Here is a 21,338-nt window from a genome sequence, read left to right on the forward strand (position 1 = left end):
ACTGAATATTTAACTCATCTCTTTGTTCCTTTCCAAAGAATGATCCTTGGCTCTTTCAAGCACAATAGTTCTGCCTAACACAGCAGCGCCCAGAGGTTGGGAAGAACTTGCTCAGCCGCCTTGTTTATGTGGCCTAGTGCCACCGAATCCGGTAGCTCTTGGTTATAATAGGAAGCAAGTCAGCTGTTACCAGACACATAAAAATGCTGGAAGTGAAATGGGGTCTGCACCTTTCTGTCAGGACCCGGTACAAAAATCCTGGTAAGAAGAACTAACGTATCACGATGCTCTGTGACACTGGAATTGTTCCACCCCTGTGAAACTGGAAACAAATGGGTCCCCATAGAGAAATGCTGCCATAGGGAACATAAGATCCATCTCTGGAGATTCCCCAAGGAGCGAGGCTGTAAGAAATTACACAAGAGGTTTGCTTTCCCATTGTCTTTATGGCTCTGGGTTGTTTTTTTAATGGGTGGCAGGGGCCTCCAGATGGAGACTGGCAGCTTTTATGAGGCTGAAATCATAAATAAATACAAATAATATAAACTGCACTTTTGCAGTGGGCGCCAAAGCACTTTGAGCAAGGAGCCCCAGCAAAACAGCACTGCCTTGCAATCCCTGGCTTCTACGTGGGTAAAACTAAATGGAACGGAGCAACAGAAATGAACCAAGGGGCTTAAAAACCAAATGAGAAAAAAGGTCTTCACCTTGCACCATGCTGAGCACTTTCAGCTCTCACTAACTTCACTGAAGGAGTTTAGTACTTCAGATGCCTGAACCATTATAGAGCTGAGTCCTGGGACGGCAGCAGAAGCCTGTTGCCTTTTACTAGTTCTTATTCTTCTTGGTCATCTTCTGTATGGCCTTGATGAGAGGAAATACCCCCCTGCCACTTAACCAAGTCCAAGGAGGATAAAAGAGAAAGGAATTGGGTCCAGTTCCTTACTGGCTGACTGGCATAAAGTTTACGGATTCTTGTACTTTCTTGTACTGTATCAATCCTGTACAGCTATGAAAAACACCAAATACACCATCAGAGCTAATCCTGGGCAAGTCAGGGGTCTCATTTGAGAGGCAGGCTATGTCATTTCAATATTTTTTTATCTCATTAGACAGCGGAGATAATTACACTCCAAGGAGGAAAGGAGAAAAACAAAATAAATTTTAAAAAAAAGCCCATGAATCCAAGATATCTTTGCAGGAGCTGCTCCCCTTGAAATCAGAACCCTGGCTTTGTTCTGCAATTGACTCTGAGGACAGTTACCATCTGTTTATGGAAAAAAATGTTAATAACCCCCAATCATAATCAAATAGGCAACCACTTTAGTTTAAGCATCTATTAACTAATGCTAAATTACAATGGAACAGCTCTGCAAGTACTTTTGACATCCACGCGCACATCAGCAGAACCAGAGCCCTGATCAGGGCTTTTAAAGCAAATGCCAAACGAACTGATAGCAATGGGATTCTTATAAAGCCCACCAGAAATCATGGGCAGCATGTATTTACTATTCTTTTTTTCCCCTTTTTCCCCTCCGTGTTTTCTGTCAAGTGGGGATCCAGAAATCATTAAATAAATAACCAAGCAAGCAAATCAAAGTATGTTCTCAGACACTAGGCCAAAGTCTGGGCTGCCCATCATCCCTCACCCACATCTCAGATGCTGAGCCCGGTTTTTGAAAACCCTAAATGGTTTATAGCTGAGGCAAGAAGATAGATTCAGCCAAGCAAAGCAACAAGTACACTTCATTCTGGTTTTCCCTAGCATTTTTCACCTCCCCTCCCAGTCCTGTCATTCTCCTGGAAACAAGAATTATTGTGTGTGAAGCAACAAGAGAAGCAACAAGTGTGTGTATTGCAGAACAATCTGAGCACAAAGCCCCAGACTCAAAGACCTCATGAATGAAGTAGAAAAGATGCGTATGAGGACAGCACACATTTTGTGCTCCACCTATCTAAGAATGTATGATTTGCTATAATGGATCAGATCAACAGTCTGTCTAACTTACTTTCTGGTCTCGGATGGTAGCAAACAGCAGATGCTTTAAAGAGTGCAAGAAAGAGGATGTGTATGGAGTGATCCCCCAGACAGATCCTCCCCATCACCAGCAGTCATAGGTTTAAGAAGGAGCCAGATGTTACAACCCTGACTGCTATGTTTAGCAGCCTCTGATGGAACAAGTGCCCATAAAATTGTCTAATCTCTTTTGAAGTTAGATATATTTAGAATTGGCGTCCACAACGTCCTCAAGCCTTGAGTTCCACATGTAAATTATGTGCCGTGTAAAAAAGTATTTTCTGGTGTCTGTTTTAAGCCTGATGCATGATCCCTTCTTTGGGTGTCACCCAAGATACAGGAAATAACAGTTCCCTGTTCACTTTTTCTGCACCATTCACAATTTTGCAGACCTCTATTACATCTCTCCCTGCCATCTCTTTTCCAAGCTGAAGAGTCCTAACCCTCTTTGTCCCTTCTCATATGAAAACTCTTCCTATCCTGATCACCATTGTTGCCTTCCATCGTACCATTGCCAGTTCTACAACATCCCTTTTTTGAGGCACAGAATCCAGAAGTGCACACAGTAGTCAAGACACGAGCACCCTTTGCTTCCTATAAGAGCATCATGATGCTTTGTGTTTTGTTTTCACTTCCTTTTCTAATGGCTGCTAAAACAATTATTTGCCTTTTGTACCACTGTTGAACACTGAAATGATATTTTTAGAAAACTGCCTATAAGGATTCTATGACCTCTTTCCTAGGTGCTAGCAGCTAATTCAGAGCTCATCGGTATGTATGCAAAGTTAGGATTAGTCTTTCCTCATGTGCATTACTGTGCACTTACCAATGCAAAATGTCATTTGCCACTCTCTTGCCTGCTTAATCACTTTTCTGAGATCTTCCTGTAACTCTTCACCATCCACTCTGGATCTCACCTGAAATAATTTCATATCAACTGGAAACTGCCTTTTGCTACTTCACTATTTAGACCTTTTCCCAGATCTTTCAGGAACATATTAAACAATGCAGCTGCCAGATCCCTGGGAGATCCCACTGTTTACCTGCCTTCACTCTAAGAAACAACCAGTTAGTCCAACCCACTGTTTCTTATCTTTCAACCAGTTGTCATTTCATAGGAGGGCCTTCCCCTCTCTGAACATACGGCAGCTTAGTTTCTTTAAGAGCCATTGCTGAGGGACCTTGTCAAAAGCTTTCAAAAAAAATCAAAGCATACTATATCAGCTGGATCCTCTTACCCTTAGGGTCTTCATTAGCACCTGAATATACCTTGTTAGGTGCCTTAACTTTTGTATAGCTTAATTATTAGTTTACGAACTTTCTCTCCACATTATGATTACACTTTGATGGCAAGACTGGGATTTCTAGATTTCCCATAAAGTTGTGATATCAAGATGGAGTGTAAATTGTCAGCATCTAAGTAGAAACAGTGGTATGGAGAAGGAAAGGAGCTGTTTCAAGCTTACAAAGCAAGTCACTGGAAGACCTGAGAACAGAGCCAAGGATTTCTTACATTTAGGTTGCCCACACTAACCTCTAACTGACTCCCAAGAGCAAAGGGGTAAAAACCAGGAGCCAGGACTCCCTTGTTCTAACCACTAGATAACTTTCAGTCGCAGAATCACTCACCTATGCATAAAATGTCCACATCAGACTGGGGCAAGTTCATGCAGACTGTGCCTTTGGCTTGGATCCTCATTGTTTGCATGTTGCCATTGCCCGAAAGTTCTCGCTTCATTTTCTGCGGCTAACCCTACATTTCACAAAGGGCCCTTTGTTTTCCATTTCCACTTCATCTCCCTCGACTCCAGGTTTTTACATTCTACTGCTCCATCAGTCACCAACAGGCTACCGAGCCACATTTTTCTCTACTGTTTGCACGAAGCAAATCTACAAGGAGGCCCTGCAAGGCAGGACAGCATTCGCCATCCAATATTAATGAGGTGCCCCCTCCGGAGCTAGTGGAGAAAGTCAGTGAGGATGGCACACAGCCAAATTCCACACGCTCACCAGAACAATGGTGAAGAACAAGGAACGCAATGCGTTATAACCCACTTCACCGGGGCCCTCTGCAACTTCCTCCCCATCAGCTCTGCTACTGTTCAGCTGGCAGAACAAGCACTGTACAGCCTTTTTTTACTGGGTAGATCAATAGCCGGGCCGTAACCCAAGCCGTGGCTCTGCCAGGACACTGCTGCAGAGACCTGGAAGCAGAAAGGGCTGCGACCGCTTCAGCTCTGACAGTCAGCAAGGAGGAGGCAAGGGAGATGAACCTGGGCACAGAAGCAGCACGGTCTCCGAGACCCTCAAGGCATGCACACTCGATGACTCTGTGTTGTGGTGACGGTCTCTTCAGCAAAGGAGGCTGCTCAGGCTGCAGCCTGCCACTGCCACTTCTGCAGCCAGGGGGACCAGGACAGAGCAAGGCAAGACACTGGCATCTCTCTTGGGGCCAAGCTGGCTCCTTCTGGAGCCCTCCCTCAGCTGTCACTTAAACACTTAGGCCGCACAACACAGGCCCAACAGAACAAAGAAAAACCAGAAAAGTTCCCAAGCTGCAGCCACACACATCCCCACTGCCTGTGCAAGCCCTCCCCAGGTCTCGTCAGCCCACTCTGCTCTTTCTGAGGTGGTTGCTGAGGATTAACAAGGATATCTGGAGAGACAGCATCATTCCATAAACCAGAAGCCCACGTTAAACAGCCTTTAATGCAGTCTCTGGCCCCATGCACAAAGTCAGGGTCAGCCGGGCCAGGGTCAGGGGAGTGCATCATTCCTGGCTGCACAGCCTCAGAGCACAAGCGGTCTGGCACATCCTCCTCTCCCCCCTCCTCTTCATTCCCCGAAGTGCCCCTCCACCTCACAGTCTTTATACATTAAAACTCTCATGGGAGTAGCACAGCAGAGGAGGAGGAAGAGACAAATTTGCAGAGGCTTACACGGCGCTCTGGGCAATGCATCCAACGTGAGCACACAATGTTCTGTGACCATGACAAAAACAACAGGAAAAACCTGCTCTTTCAATCCTGCCAAGCTGGGATTTCAACAGCAAGTGGCAACGCATCAACTGGCTGCAAAGAACTTCTGATTCAGGGGCTGATCCCTGGCCCCCCAAAACAGGCCTTTCAATTATTTCTATATTATTCTGAATCACCCACAATATGCCCAATGCTACACAGGACACAGCTCCTGCCTGAGAACTCAACTGCAAATCATCCAGGGGAAGCAACAAGCTCCAAGGGGATTTTGGGTTCTTTGATGGTTTCTTTGGTTTTCGATAAGTCTTCAAGTGTAGGGTGACACTGCAGTGAGGATGGTCTTGGGCACAGGCCAAGAGCTCATGGGAAAGATCTGAGGAGAGATGTGAATGAAGAAAGAGAGGTGGCTTAACACAGTGGGAGAGTGCCACCCTCCCCAAGCAGGGGACATCCTGGAAGAAGGCAAAGCTGGGACAACACAATGAAGACGGCCTCCTTCGCAGAGAGTGACAGAGGAGAATATAGTGGGAAAACAACTCATGCATGCTACCCTCACCCAAGTCATGCCATTTGAGCTGTATGCAGTGTCTGAGAGGCTGTAAGGGCAAGATGGGAGCCCTAGAGGGAAGTGGGGGTGATGGGCTCTGACTGATGGGAAAGAAAAAGCATTTAAGCAGTGAGGAGCACCAGATGGAGAGAAGGAGAGAGATGCATTATCAGGGAGGAGAGAACAGGGAAGGTGGTTGCAGTAATCAAAGCAGGATACAACCTAGGCACAGCCTAGCATTTTAGGAGAGCGGGTCAAGTAGATGTGAGAGTCATCAGCAAAGAGGTGATAACTATAGCTGTACAGACAGATAAAGTCACTAGGAATAACATGAAGAGAAGAAAGCAAAAAAAAAATGGAACCAGGAGACCTGGGCACAGAGCTGAATAGTGGGGATGAGGAAAAGATACAAGGGTGGAGCTTTTAGTGAGAACAATCAAACACCCTTTCATTGTGGCAGTAAAGTGGTACCACAGAAGCCCCCAAGAAAATTGCAGGAACCACTGTATCAATGGAAAGTTCTGCTCAGTGGGAATATGTATGTAAAAACACTCTTCTTCACTCCTGCACCAAACTCTCTGGCACTGCCCTACCGACTCCATGTGGCATCTATGCCTACACGCAACTAGCAGCCAGCATTTCATAGGTATCACCCAGTGTGGTGCCTCGGAGGCTTGTGACGGGATAAATCAATGAACTGGGATCACGTTCACAATTCAGGAACCTACATATCTTCCAAACCCATTTAATCAAAGCAGAGTCAGTCGCCAGCCACTTTACTGATAAAACTTTGCCAAGAATTTCTAAAAAATTAAGTCTGCAGTGGGACACTGATATCTATGATTTACCATCGGAGTACCGGTAAGTTGGCACAGCAGTGTAAGACAAGAAAATCCAGGCTTTCTTGTTACAAGTTTGTACCATCTAGGTAGTATATAAGTTGGAGTGGAGGATTTCCATGGTACATGTCAGCTTGTGTGGAACCCAAGGGAGTGACACGGAGGGTTGCCTGGATCCCTTAACATGTGTGCATCCACCCAAGAGGTCACCTATGTGTATAATACGTTCCTCTCCCCTCATTTCTCATGCTTGGGGTGGGAGGGAGGAGGACTTCCTCATTTTTCCTTTACCTATTAACATTTTGCACTTGTAAACCCTGTCATCAGAACTCACTTACAAACCCCAGTAGGAGGTAAGTAAACTCCATCCAGATTGCACAGATGGGGAAACTCAAGCGGAGAGAGCAGTTAAGGTAGCTACTTGCCTACAGACGCTAAGTGAGTCAGCGGAAGAGCTGGGAATAGATCCCAGGAATCATGACTTCCATTCCCCTGCTCCACCCACTAGTCTGGACAACCTACCAGATGGTTCCCATCAATGGACATATGGACTAAATATTGCTAAGTTAGTGTAGTAGATTTGCTATTTAATTAAAGTCCCGTCTTCCATCTCCATAGGATGCACAAGGGAAACTCGCCAGAATCCCATCTGGACCCACTCAGAAATGTCTTTGCAAAGCAAACACAACTCTGGGCAAGCACAAGCAATGCCCCCAAACCTGTCAACCTGTTCCTAGAACGCAGACCCCAGCAGCGCTGAGAAACCAGCTGCCATTCAGCTGTCTTTGAAAAGGCTCGTGTCAACCAGAGACCAGATGTCTGGCTGTCCAGTGCCTGTATCTATTAACAATCATGGAGGTTGGCAACCACTCTTACGTGAAAGCCGTCCCAGCAGCCTTTGCTGGGCATCACTGCCACTCTGAGACTGGAGACAAGCACCAAAAGGAGTCATGAGAAACAGACAGCACTCAGTGATTCAGCTTCTCTTGGCATGAGCTCCATGATCCTACAGAGAACCAACCACGCTGTTGGGGAGAACTGAGAGAATGGCACCATATGGCAATCATTGTCTTCTTATTGGCTAAGTACTACCGAGCTGGCTTGAGATGGTTCCCAAGAGGATGGACATGAAGCAGAAGAGGCAGCAAGCAAAACATTTTATCAGGGAAGCAGCAGAAAAACCCATGCAACCTGCTGCAATTTGCTCCAGGTGTTGCTCTCAGCAAATACCTTCCAGCCGCCCGGCATCTTTCCTCCCTAGACCAACAGGCGCAGAATCTACCTCTTCCTTTCTGTCAGTCGTTGACCAGCACACAAATAAGGGGATTACATGACTTCACGACTCCCCTTTCCAGTGCACTCACCCCCTCTCGCCCCTGTGCAGCGGAACACCATTTATTGTCAGGCCCACAAGAAAAGCTTCATGCAGGCATTTGCTCTTCTCCATGTAACAGTCATTATGCAGAGACAGTCCACAGGACCTAAACCCCCTTCAAAGCAATGGATTAGTGTGCTTGTATCCACTGAAAGAAAAACCATTAAAACCATTCACACACACAAACACACACAACAATGTCCCAAGAGGCAGGAACAGCTCAAACTAACCAATTAATAAATAAAAAAGCAATCTTTGCTGCTGTCTAGATACAGGCAACAAATACAAGAGGTACCAGCAACTTTCCCCTTTGAAAGGACTCTGGCGTTGGCATTGATTGGTATAGATACAGCCTCCTGCAGAAATACAGCTCAAAACCTTTCAGAACGCAGCACAGACCCCAGCATTCCTTGACGGTGCCTCCTTCTGGAGACACGCAACCGCACGTACCTTTCATCCCAAACTTGGACCGTCGACCATACTTGTTGATCATAATAAAGAGGACCACCAAGAGGACACAAGCAAAAGCTGCAAGCCCGACTGCTATGGAGACCTGCAAGGGACAAAGCAGATAGTCAGGCCCATGGAACATGTGGTGTCAAAACCAGTTGAACTGTGGAAAATAGAAGTCTCCCAGCTCGCGTCCCCCTTCTGTACTTTTACACTGCCTATGCAATATGGATGCTTGCGGTGAAGACAAGCACACTACAACGTAAATGGCTTCAGTGCAACTTTGAAACGGCATCGACCACAATTCTCCTCCCATATCACATCTGCCATGCTTCTCGTGAAGTACACCTGCATGGAAAAAGGCCTCTGCTCCTTAGTATTGTTTCGTGCTCTGCTTTTTCCTTCGCCACACACAAGTCACAACCCTCTACTTGTGACATCTTAACAAGCTTGGGATGCCACAACCGCAAGGAGATACTAACCTGAGATGAAGTACAAGCGATAGGAACAGAGGAATTCTTTAGAAATAGCAATCCTGTTTCCATCCAAACACCCCTCAGAAGAAAAAATGAGGGAAGAGAAAACACAAGAAAGAGAAGAGAGGAAAGGAGGTAGAACTGTTTCCAAGTGTTCGGTTTTCTTGAAGACCCTAGCAGCTCCTTGGTTATTTATTAGTAGTCATGTTATTAGCAGTAGGAATAAGTCTTTATGTTCTGATAGTGCCCAAAGACCTTATACAGAAATTTATATAAGGTCAAATACAGAAAAGAAAACCTCCCTGGCTTGAAAAGTCCAATACGTATTAATTCATCCAAAGCTCCAGGAAATATTTATTTCTGCAAATCTTTACATATGACACTTTCATTGTATCACTCTAAACAAAAAACTTTTAGGACTCCCTTTCACTTTCATTTGCCCAGTGGTTCAACTAGTCCTGATCCTAGCCTACCTCTTACAGCCACACACACCCTTACAAAGAAACATGCCATTTAACACAAAAATATTCACCTTTTCATGGCTCAGTGACGTTTTTCTGTTTTTTCCAGCCTTGGATACACTTGCAATTTTGATTTTTAAATGTTATATTTTTTTACCAAATGTTACCTTTTACCACGTTCATTCCCCTGTGTATTTGCTACATTTCTCTTTCTCACTCTTATTAAACAATCAAATCCCAGCATCAGCAGCTCTTTCCAGACTGCTGAGAATTAGAGCTGGGTGAAATTTCAGACCGAACTGGAATTTGTCAAAATTGGCTGGTGTTTAAGATTCCAAATTCTCCCCAAATTAAGGCAGCTCTATGAAATGCTATTCTTTTCCCACAATATTGTACACAGCATTTTTTTCTATATCTGGAGTCTGTGAAATATGACATTTTGAGGCTTTGCAAACTCTGCCTTGTTTGGGGGTTTTTTGGAGGGAGGGTGTATTTTTGGGGGGTGGTTGGCTAATTTCATCAAGCCCTTGTGAGATATCACTGAATGGAGCAAAAGAGATGGTGAAAATGAAACATGCTGAACCTGAGCCCCAAGCGCAGGATGAACTTAAACGTTCTACTATGATATGAAACAACTCAATTACCTGGGGCTTTTTCATTATTTTCCCCCACTGCTGTCAGAGGATTTCTGCTGGAAACCGCTAATGGGAGACCTGATTTCAATGTATTTGCAGCCATATTTTTTACAATCAGGAGGTGCACATGGCTCACACCAATATCCCTGCCTATCCAATCCTATCTACCCTACCTTGTGATGTCTGACTAGTCAGGATTATCAAGGGAGAAATTTTACTTACAAATATCTCACTACAGTAGCAATGGCTGCGAAAACAGCACAACATGAAGGGAGCAAGACATCAATAGCAAAGGATTCCCCTACAGAAAAGCAGATAACACTCACCCCAAAAGTATCCTCCTCTGGTTTGTGGGTCACAGTGATAGGTGGGGTGGGGCTCACTTCATAGGTACCAACTGGAACCAAAAGAGGAAAGAGAAAATGTTCAGTTTGCATCGCTGGAACGTGATGGGCACCAGAACCTCCCAGCCTCGTGCGCTCTACACACAGCAAGAACGGCTTAGACTAGGGCTTGAAGTCACCCTCCTTCTTTTTCAAAGGTCCTGAGTTCAAGTCTCAGGGGGGCTATAATTCTGCCTGCAGATGAGCTAACAGATCTCTCCTAAACTCCTACATAACCCTGCATCAAACACACAGCCCCTGGTTACTAATCAGACAGTGCCACTTCAGCGGAGCTAATGAGCAACAGTCAAATCCAAACATTGAGAGATGAGGATCCTTGTTCCACCCACATGCCTCCCAGCACTCAGGACAAGCTAACAGCTCAAGTACCCCTGAAATGCAAATTGCTGCAAGACCAGATCCTGCAAAATTAAAAACAAAGAAACAGTAACTTTGAAGGGTCCTTTCTGAAATTAAAGGCATTTAAAATGCTGGCACCGAAAAACCCAGGAGACCAGTCTCCCAATCACAAAACAGGTACAGCCCAGGCCAAAGGAGTTCAGCCTGACACACACACACGCCTGACCTGAAGTCAAATAACAAGATCCAAATCACTGCTGTACTCTCTGCTCAGACTGCTAGCAAGGTGCTGAAATCAGTGCTCAAGGCACTGTGAGCACCTGCTCTGTTAGGAACACGTCTCAGACCCATCACTCCATATGTTATTCAACAGCAGCAAACACAGGGCTCCACCAAGGCTGCTTTTCCTTTACTCTTTCAGCCAATGCCACACCTGCTCCAATGGCCTGCAGCACCCCAAACTCCAACTGGATCAATGATGGCTTAAAGACACACTGATCAAGCAACTTCCTGGCCTGTTAGCAAGTCACTATGGTAATAGCACACCTACTTCCCCCTCTATTGGTGCAGACCCTTCTTCAAAACACCCCCTCCAGTCATGTACAGACACACACCAGCTGTACCAATCATGCAGCACACGAGACCCTTCCCCCATGCACTTGAGATCCCATAGAGAAGCCTGAATCTTGCAGAGACCCTAGCTAGCTCTTACTAGGGCATCTGGGATAACCCATCCAACAAGGCTGATGTTATCCCTGCTATGTCATCTCCAAGTTCCTTGGAATTCAGGAGGAAATGCAAGCGACAAAGCAAAGGACAGGAAGGCACTTACTTGAGACAAAGTTATCCGTACTTTCTGTGAAAAGGACAAAGAGAGAAGCAACACAATTAACAGCATGATAGAGGGAGAGCAAATCTCCCACGCAAAACACTTCTCAGGCATGTTCCCTCCTCACAAGCCCATGTGTATGCCTGAGAGCAAGCCAGCCACTAGCTAACACCCTCTCGGTGACTTCACAGGGAAGAGCCTGGTAGGAAGAACAATCAATCAGTGATTTTTCTGAAGCACCAAGGAGTCCGATCCACCATACAGTGCTGGAGAGGGTGGGGGAGAATTCAGGGGGATGTGGAGAGAGAATAAAATACCCCACAACACATTCTGTTTGCAAGTGCTGCTCAAAGAACCTCTGAATTCAGATAAATGTGTGTATTTTTCAGGTTGAGGTGAACCAAAAATGCTCAGGCTTTTCCAACAAAATGAACAAAAAAATCATTTTGGGTGTTGAGGACTTTTTATGGAAACTGAAGGGAAATTTGTAATAAACTAAGCAGGGGGTAAAGTTAGCAAGGGGCAATGCAGCTAAGGATGAAAGTGCACTGGCACAGCTGGGAGGGGGCCTTAGCCTGCAATAGTGGATGGGACGGGAGGAAAGGGCTTGGACTCAGGTGCATTGACAGAGCAGAGAAGCAAGTCCTGCGACTACCGCGAACAGGAGATGGACAACATAGTTAAGGAGAGAGTTGGACTGGCACCGCCATGATAGCGCAAGGACTGGGAAAAATGGGATCAAGGCAGACATGTCATGGGAAGGTGTGAGGTTGTCCTCTACCTGAATCATGCCTGATGCCAGCCAGCCATGTCAGTCATCCACATCAGCAACTCGACTCGTTCAGTGTATTCAATAAAGCTCCTTCAACTCAACAGCCTGCCAGGGCCGTGGATGATAAGGTCTAAAGCTCCCAACGACACTCAGTTTACATAGCGTGAGAACAATGTCAGCTTTCAATTTACTCGCCAGTGCACAAAACCGAACCTGATATTAACTGAGTTTACACAGCTTGGCTGGTGAAAGATTCCTGGAATGATGCTGCAGAGCTCCCATTCAAACAGAGCCGAAGTCTTGAAGGGAAGCACAACACCAGCCCAGGTTGCAGGCAGAGCTGTGAGAGTGACTGAGTGCCTGGGTTGCTATCCAAACTGGGGGGGGGCTCCTCAGGTCAAGGCAAAACAAACAAAAAAAGAGTTTTTCCAACAAAATGAAAAAAACCACCCTAATTTGGGTGTGGTTGGGGGGGGGGGGAAGGGGAGGATATGTAAACTGCATAGAATTTTTAAATAAAATATCATTTCCCAGGTTTTTTTTTTCCTAGACAAAATGACCTGACAAATTTGAAAAGAATTCAGTACATGATTCAGTCCACGTGAACCTGAATTTTAACCATTTTAACCCCCAAATTGTGTCCAGCTATACACATGTGATCCCAATGATCTGAAATGTAACTGGAATTTGGTTGTCGGGTTGTGAGAAATGGCTTTTAACCACAAGATGAGTTGTATATTCCCACCCCCGCCCCCCAGAGGCTCTAAACTTTCATGTTAAGAAATTCCACTCCTGGCTGACTGAGACAAAAACCTCCCAAATGAAGGCACATTCTTCCATGCTCTAGCTTTTATGACATGTTCTGGAAGAATCTGCCCTCAAATATGAAATTATAAACTTCAGATGCACTGGATGTTAACGTCGACCTTGGCAACGTATGGAGCAATGAACTTCAAGACTGGTAAATTATGTACTGAAATACATCATGAGGAACTGACATGATGGAAAAGGTTCTGGGACACAGGATCAAGGAAAGTAAGAATGATGGAGAGGTTTGAAGATGCAGGTAGAAAAAAAAATGTTGAAAACCTTCCAGATAAGGTTTTCAAAACACTTTACATTGTCCTCTCCTCTCAAGCCCATGTTAGGGTTTGGATGAATGGTTAGTGTCAGCTCTTTGGGACAGTAGACCCACATCCTGTGATTTTGGACAATGACTCCATCTAGCGCTTTGTCAATATATTAGGAACAAAATTACCCCCATTTTATAGACAGGGTCCAAGAGAAGAGAAATAGATTCATAGATGTAGGGTCGGAAGGGACCTTGTAGATCTTCTAGTCCGACCCCTGCCCTGGGCAGGAGAGAAACTGGGCTCAAATGACCCCAGCTAGGTAATCGTCAAGCCTAGAGGTAAGAGGCAGAACCCCTCTCTCCATGACAGAAATATGAGTGTCCTTCCTCCCATAGAGCAGAAAGCATAAACAGATTAGATCGCTAGACAGATTAGCGTCCTTGAAGCTTGAGTATAATTTTTCCACTCCCATCTGTATCTGTTCATGCCTTTCAATTGTCAGCTCTTCAAGGCAGGGATTTAGGTTTTCATTTGCTATTTCTGACCTGTGGGAAAGCTCTGTGTACATTTATGGTGTGATATAAATAATAAATGAGAATACCATTGATATTGCTCTATATTTAGTAAGCGCCCTATTTTGCTGGGTTTTTTAGGGCTGCAGGAGCCAATTTGGGGCCGTCACTTTCTCACGGCAGTACTCCTGAGGGCAACAGCATGCAAAGATCTATTATCTCTGTGGTGCCTTAGTCTGTGCTGTAAAACCAGAAGGCAGGGCACAATCTCTCACTCCTTTCCTCCTGGTCGGGCATTACAAACTTGTCCCCCACACTCCCTGTAGTAAGAGCTTCCCCTACTTGAATTTGCTTCAACAATTTACCCCCGTATCCCTTAGGAATATGGCAAAGAATTTCAAATTATGTATAGAGAATGCCTAGCAAAAAGATGATGCAGGATAACTGGGATCTCTGCTGGTTTGTGGGGTCTCTCATGCCAAGAGTGAGGGATGCTCACTTTTTATTTCAATAAAATCTGTAGATTTCTGGTGACAGTCCATCTGGACTGGGCCCATTTTACAGAAGAGAGGGGACAAATGAAGGTCAAAAGTTAACAGGAGGATGCAAGTCCTTTGGAGTTAGTTTTTTCTCTGCCTTGCACAACTAGTATGCAACGTATATGCTAAAACAATGGCCAATACTAGAGGAACATGGGGCTTCAGGAGGTGACTCAAGATAAGCTGCATAGCCTGTGTCCTTCTCTCATTGAGAGGCGTTAGAATAATCAGAAACACAGATTTTTTTTTACTCATATTCACCAACTGCTCATTTTATTTTCAGTCAAATTTTAACCCCTTTTTCCCCTTAATTTTTTTCCCCACTGGATGCCAAGGAAGCAAAGGGTTCCCTACAATCGCACTATGTTGGGGAGATCTCGCAAGCTAAGTCAGACCTACTCCATACATGCCTGATCAGAACCAAGCATCCCAGCATGCCGTTGCATCATTCAAACTGCCCTCTTTCAGTGAGACATGAAACTAAGGCTGTGATACCAGGGAACCTTTTTGCATCCGCTGGTGTATTAGCTCTTACAACCTGCCCCTCAAAACTCCTCTGAAGTTTCAGCTGGATATGTGACTTTCCTTCCTCACTTTCAGCTAACTGTCAAGCAGTGGTGCTTCCTGCTATTGAACAGCTACCTGTGAAACAGCTACTATAGTAAGAGTCATTGCTACCCTTATGTGTAGCTTGGAGCGCAGTGCCAGCAAGCTGTGAACTTCCTTACCTGGAAAAGGCGTGGCGAGGAAGTGCCCTTTGATGGTTTGGTTGGTGGTGCCGAGCTTGTTGGTAGCCACGATGGTGTAGTTGCCATTATTGTAGTGAGTGGGTTTGTTGAAGAGCAGGCAGCCCTCGGACACTTCCCCTTGCTGGTAGAACTCCATGCGGATGATCTCCGTCTCCCTGAGGAGCTGGCCATTGTGCAGCCAGTAAAGGCTGGGGGCTGGGTTTCCATGCACCACAAACTCAATGCAGTGCTCCAGACGCAACTCCGGCTCCTCCAAGCTCAGGATGCGTGGGGGATCTAGCAGAGAGAAACACAATGGGAATAGGTGGGACCTAGGCTTACAGTAGACATTCAAACACCTCTCCCCCATGATTGAGTGAGCAATGTGTATAATCTATGTTCTAGCTCAGCTGCACTTCAAGCTGGACTCCTCGGTAGGCTGCTAGCACCGAGCAAGCTCCCAAGGGATCTGGAATGGAGCCCAAAAGGAGCTCAGTCTGGCCTTGGTGATAGGAGGGCAGCTGAGCTACTCTTACTGAAGAGTCATCTCCTTTCCCTCTGCTACTGGTCAAACTAACCTGACCTGGTCGCAGCTCTGAGCCGCTCTTTGCAGGCTTTGCAGCACTCATGTCCAAGGCCCTACATAAGAGATGCCTAAGCGTTGTTTTTATTCATGTTAACAGGCATCTAACAAGTGATGCAGAGCTCCAGTTTCTACAGCTAAAATCCCAAGTCAAGAGAGAAAATAACCTACCTTTCCCTGCCCCGAGCAACACATATAAGGTGATCACTAAGATTTTTCAATGAAGCAAGGAGGGCTCATCCTATGATACACCTTCATTTCCAGACTACCCCTTTCAGTTTAACCCCAAAGGGGCTGTGCTTCACAGCAGCCTTGTCCACACTGTAAAGGGTTAAACAGGGTCATGAAGAACATCCACCTGAGGTTCAGTGCTGAGCCGTTTCTCTCCTACACAGATGGAGCACACCAAACCTTGCAGCTCCACCGCTCTCAGAAAGAAGCTCTGAGATCAGGCCTTCAGCTCAGATCCTTGCCAGGAAGGTCCAGCAGGCTACTGTGGCTTAGGGACACCAGTTTCTGTACCCAAAAGCACTCAATGGAGAGATGTGGCCAGCATTACAATAAGTTGCCTTTGGTTCCCCAGTCTGAATGACCAGGGACCTACTGCCAGCTAGGTTAGCTGAGAGCAACCATGGGCAGGAGTCCAAAGCAGGGCCTGAATTCATACTTTCAGAGCAGATACCTTAACTTCTGTGCCACCACTGCCATGCTCCCCACCCGGTTCAGTCACAATGAAACAGCCCGGCCCTTGTAGGGAAGCCATGCAGGTGAGGCATAACTGAGTACATGTCTCAGGGGCTGACTGGGGCTCTCTGGCCACAGTCAACAGTTTAAGAATTCACAGTCATTCAGGCAATATCCCTCCAGGCTCCTTTGCAGCTGGATGTCCTTGGGAGGTGTGACTAGTGGAACCCCTCTGGAAAGTTTTAATTGCCTGAGTTTCCAGGGATATTAGAGAGGGAGGTGAGCAGGACAGATTAAAACAGAGAGTTCCCTGCATTGGATGGATATGCATTATCCCTTCAACTAAGGTGCCCCTCACTCCAGAGATTCAGCCTGCCCTAAGGCAAACCCAATGCAGCAGTTACCTGTATGACCCCAAACCCTGAAGCTAGATAGCATGAGCCAGGGTGGCATGGCACTGTTGTGTACGGGTCACCGTACCATAAGATGAAGGGAGTGAAAATACTCCTTTCCTATTCCTTCTCATTTTCCTGGCTACCATACCATTGCAAGTCCCTTGGGAGACTCCCTCACCAAGAACACACCATCTATGTCCCCCTCCATTTTTCTAACATTAGTGAATTGTTCATGTTGTAAACACAATGGAAAAACAGTGCTGAAGGGTGTATGGTATACAGCTGGCAGGCATGGGTCTTCCTTCACAGCCCTGCTGATGCCCTGCCATCCTGACCAAGAGCACGTGCTGTTACTCCAGGCACAATGCTGAAAGTCCCATCAATCTTGTTTCATGCGTAAGCCTAAGCCAGGATGTGACTGCACAGGTCTCTTTGGGTAAATGACTAAGATGGTATCAGAGCAGCCGGCCACCTAAACCCAGAAATATCAGCTCTTTTCAGAATGACATTTCAGCCTATGAGTGATGAGGCCTCACAGAGACAGCAGACATGGGAGAAACTGTCAGTGGCATGCAGGATTACAGTTGGGAAAATGGGCAAAAATGACCTTTAAAGGGTATGGAGTAAAAACAAAAAGACTTCAGAGAAGGGCACGTAACCTGTTCTCATACACAAGCTTCTCAGAGCTGTAGTGGTGCAAATGTGAGTGCCTGGTCTCTTCGACACCAGAGACCAGAGCAGTGAAGCAGCCCTTGTTAGTCTCCTTCCAATACCCCATTTTCTGTGGCTGCCTCGTCTCGACAGGAGTCCAGCAGTCCCTGCACTGCATGGGACATGGGAAGTACATTGTGCATTTCAACTAGTTAGAACAGGACATGATCCCCTAGTAGATGAAGGGAAGTGATTCATCCCCTCTATTCAGCACTGGTGAGGCCACATCTGGATTACTGTGTCCAGTTTTGGGCCCCACACTCCAGAAAGGATGTGGACAAATTAAAGAGCGTCCAGTGGAGGGCAATGAACATACTTATGAGGATGGGAGACATGACTTATGAGGAAAGACTGAGGAAAATGGGCTTATTTAGTCTAGAAAAGAAAACACTGAAAGGAGACTTAGTAGCAGCCTTCAGCTATCCAAAAGGGGGTTCGAAAGAGCTTGGAGCTGGACTGTTCTCAGCGGTGGCAGATGACAGAACAAGGAGCAACAGTCTCAATTTGCAGCAAAGCAAGTTTAGGTTAGATATTTGGGAAAATTTTCTCGCTAGGAGGATAGTGAAACACTGGAACAGGTTACCCAGAGAGGTGGTAGAGTCTCCATCCTTGGGGGGTTTTAAGACCAGGGTAGAAAAAGCTTTAGCTGGGGTGATCTAGTTAGGGATGGCCCTGGTTTGAGCAGGGCGTTGGACTAAATGTGACCTCCTGAGGTCCTTCCAACCCTCAGTGTCTATGATTCTGTGATTCTCTAGTACCAATAGGTGAGTAGGGGCAGGGAAAGATTTCTAAAATATAGGCTAAGAACAAGTGATGTGAACACAGCAACATCTGGTAATCCCCGGTGCCCAAGACAGCAAAGCTGTGTAAACCTCCTGTTAAGGTCAGGTTTGTGGTAAGTTATATTAGGAAGCACAATGAACATTCAGCTGTTTTCAGTCTGCATATGAATGGTCTTAAGCCTTGTTCTACACAAGTTCATGCAGTGGTTACAGGTAAATCAACTCGGAACAGATCTGGGGTGAAATGCTACCTCCAGTAAAATCAATGGTGGGACTCCAGGACTTCAGGAAGATCGGGGATTTGGCCCCGGGATGTCAACAAAGTGAATAATTTGCAAGCACCAGGACAATGTTTTAGCCCCAGTCAGACTTTTCCTCCATGAACTGGGTTTTCTGCAAAAAGCAGGTACATTCCTGCTCTGTGAGCACAAACAGTCATTTGCATGGGCTAGATAGGATGCAAGACATTCAGCTGCTCACGTAGCCAGGCCACTCAGGCAAGCAAACGGGCACCTGCTCTATCAAGGCAAACATGGGACTGGCACGCCTCACCTACTGCATGCCCACTTCTGCAAACAGGTAATACTGGAGGTGGGCAGACAGCAAAATATTTTTCCACATCATGCAAGAACTGGCCCCTTCCTCAACACCACTTGACCCCAACTCCTCAGCCAGAGGGGCAGCAATTCAAGATGGACACATCACAGCCGAGTGGCACACGTTCAGTTCCCCACATGACACACATTCAAGTAGTTTCCATGCTCCCCCTCCCTCTGACCTCTATGAAGCCAGTCTCCCTGCCTCTACTTACAGTAGACTGTGAGCAGCACGCTGGCATTGGTCATTCCCACCACGTTCTCAGCAATACATGTCAGAAGGAACCCGTTATCCTCGCTGGTGACATTTACCAAAGTTAGATTGATGGCATGAACATTGGTCCAGTTTAGGTTGGTCTGAAAAGCCCAGAAAGAGACAGTATAGACAAACACAGCAAATAATGCCTTTTTCCCCACCCACCTCATCCCCTCAATACCCAAGACTCCTGACTCCTCTGTTAAGATACCATGGTGTTGTCAACACCACAGCCAGGAAAGATTTGGGCTCTATGTCTCTCACAAATACAAAAGTGAGCCTCGCAGCACATGCACCAAGCAGGTTATAACCACAGCTTTGGAAACAAAGGGAAACAATTTGCCTTGGTTAAGCTAGCCATGTTCAGCGCTTCTTCACCGCACTTAATGGTGACACAGCCTTGTCAGCAATAAGTAACGTTGCTGGTATAAACAGAAGTTAAGATACAATCCCCTAAGAGGAACTGTTCTCCTGACATCACCCAATGTCTTCTTTCACTTCCTTAACCCTATACTCATCTATGGCAGGTATTCTGACTCAGGTGCAGGCTATGCAACCCAGACGACACTGTCACTGTTTCATTTTTCTCTCTTTCTTGGTAACCCCAGCACCCATCAAACCCAGGGACTTGGAACAAATAGGGAAACAAAGACCTGGAAAGTCCCCTCTACCAACACCACATCTTCTGAATCATGAGTGACAGGCTCATTGGCAAAAACAATCGATGTCCAGCCACCCAAATCCCTTCACCTCCTACCTGGTGGGTGTTGATGGAGTGGAGGTCTGCGACAGTCCAGTCTACGTCCGGCAGTGGCGAGCCCGAGCCATTGCAGGTGATCACAGCATTCTCGCCTTCTCGCACAGTCAGATTAACATGACTGACACTGATCTCGGGGAGATCTAAGGGAGCCAAACATCAAAGTGCTTAGGGTAGCGACCAGCACACACCATGGCCAATTAAGACATGGAGATTTTGAACCCCAGGGGTTCATTTCCCAAATAGGTTTCACCTTGCAACAAAAACAGCCTGTGCTATCCTGAGCATCTGAATAGAGAGGAAAGGAAAGGAAAATGTATTCCTACCCAGTGCAGGAGATGGCAGGTAGCTTGGCCTTTTCAGGCTTAGAAGTAGTGCCATGGGAACTTTGACAGGGAGATGGATCTGCACTGTGCTTTGCAACTGGACCATCGCACACCAGTTGGGAAGTTCTGTCCAAGTTTTTCTCACCAGCCAAACCCTTATATCCTTTGTCCCCATTCCCACAAGCTCCCTGCACTTCCTCCCTGGAAAGTCTAGGAAGGTTAAAGTGGTGAGAGGAGGATATTGTTCCACAAGATCCAGTATGAACTAGAACAGGGAACGCTGCTGCTAGCACTGAAGGTGAAGAGAGAGCTCTCCTCTAATTTATAACAATCAAGGGAAGATGACCAAGGATGTGTCCTCATATTAACAGCATCTCTACTCATAAAAGGTGCCCTTGCTCTTCCCTCCAAAAAGACTCACTGATTTATAGCAGCTCTGATTTACTCCCCTTCCCAATGAGTTGCCACTGGCATCAAATACTCACACAGCGAGCAACCAACACTGCCAACAGTTATGAAAAGGGGAATGGACAAGTGGGAGGATTATAGGGTGCAAGTGGGGGGAGAAGAAAGACCCTGAATGAATGAGATGGGGCAAAAAAAAGCAACCAATTCATGCAATAGCTGCTATTTGGGGTTTTTTTCCCTGGAGACTTTGGCCAAATAAATCCAGTGTTACGGGTTTCTTACTTGTTTCAGTCCAAGGGGACAAAGAGCATTAGGGGCTGGCTGGTAAGCAAAACTTGAACAGAACTTCCCAATGTGTGCCCAACTCTGGGGAAGCAGCAAGGAAAAGCAAGGATGCTGTAGGGCTAGGACTAAGAGGCACTGGCAGAGCTCCAGAGGGAGCCCCAGAGGCACTAGTTTAGTGCTGAAGAACATCAATCTAATGGGGCAGGGGCACTGGGAGAAAACCTGTGGAATATCCTGCCATGGTTTACATCACATCAGCCCTGCACTACCCATGCCAAGGTCCCAGGACAGAACACACAGATCAACTGGCCAGAATTTTTTAAGTCCATGTGGTGCTGAGCCACTAAAACTCTGAACCAAAGAGCAGTTTCAGAAGGAAAGCATCTCAGCTTCTTCCCCTGTTAGAGGAGTGAAGGTCACATGAGAAACCCAAGAGATTTGTGTACATAAATCAACACCCTGCAGTCCTCCCAAATCTAATAATAGATGAAGTCACCTCTTCCCCAACCCTTGATCCGTAAGGATTTTTCCTCTAATCTTTGAAGATTATTCTTCCCATTTGTAGAGGAAATTACAGCTGT

The 21,338-nt window shown here is 46.1% G+C and overlaps 1 protein-coding gene across 5 annotated transcripts in view; it reads right to left on the reverse strand.

Annotated features, from left to right (window-relative positions):
* NTRK3 (neurotrophic receptor tyrosine kinase 3) overlaps positions 1–21,338 on the reverse strand; it is a 314,023-nt gene that overhangs the window by 191,039 nt on the left and 101,646 nt on the right. For 3 of the 5 annotated variants that reach the window (XM_019477848.2, XM_006263816.4, XM_019477849.2), the window contains exons 6-11: positions 19,739–19,881; positions 18,941–19,082; positions 14,975–15,271; positions 11,354–11,377; positions 10,105–10,175; positions 8,207–8,309 (exon numbers count right to left, since the gene is read on the reverse strand). In XM_019477848.2, coding sequence (XP_019333393.1) covers positions 8,207–8,309; positions 10,105–10,175; positions 11,354–11,377; positions 14,975–15,271; positions 18,941–19,082; positions 19,739–19,881 — 780 coding nt within the window. The remainder of the gene's footprint in view (positions 1–8,206; positions 8,310–10,104; positions 10,176–11,353; positions 11,378–14,974; positions 15,272–18,940; positions 19,083–19,738; positions 19,882–21,338) is intronic. The other 2 variants (XM_006263817.4, XM_059714589.1) reach the window with 1 other exon arrangement.

The sequence above is a fragment of the Alligator mississippiensis genome, chromosome 11 (assembly GCF_030867095.1).
Source record: "Alligator mississippiensis isolate rAllMis1 chromosome 11, rAllMis1, whole genome shotgun sequence".
NCBI lineage: Eukaryota > Metazoa > Chordata > Crocodylia > Alligatoridae > Alligator > Alligator mississippiensis.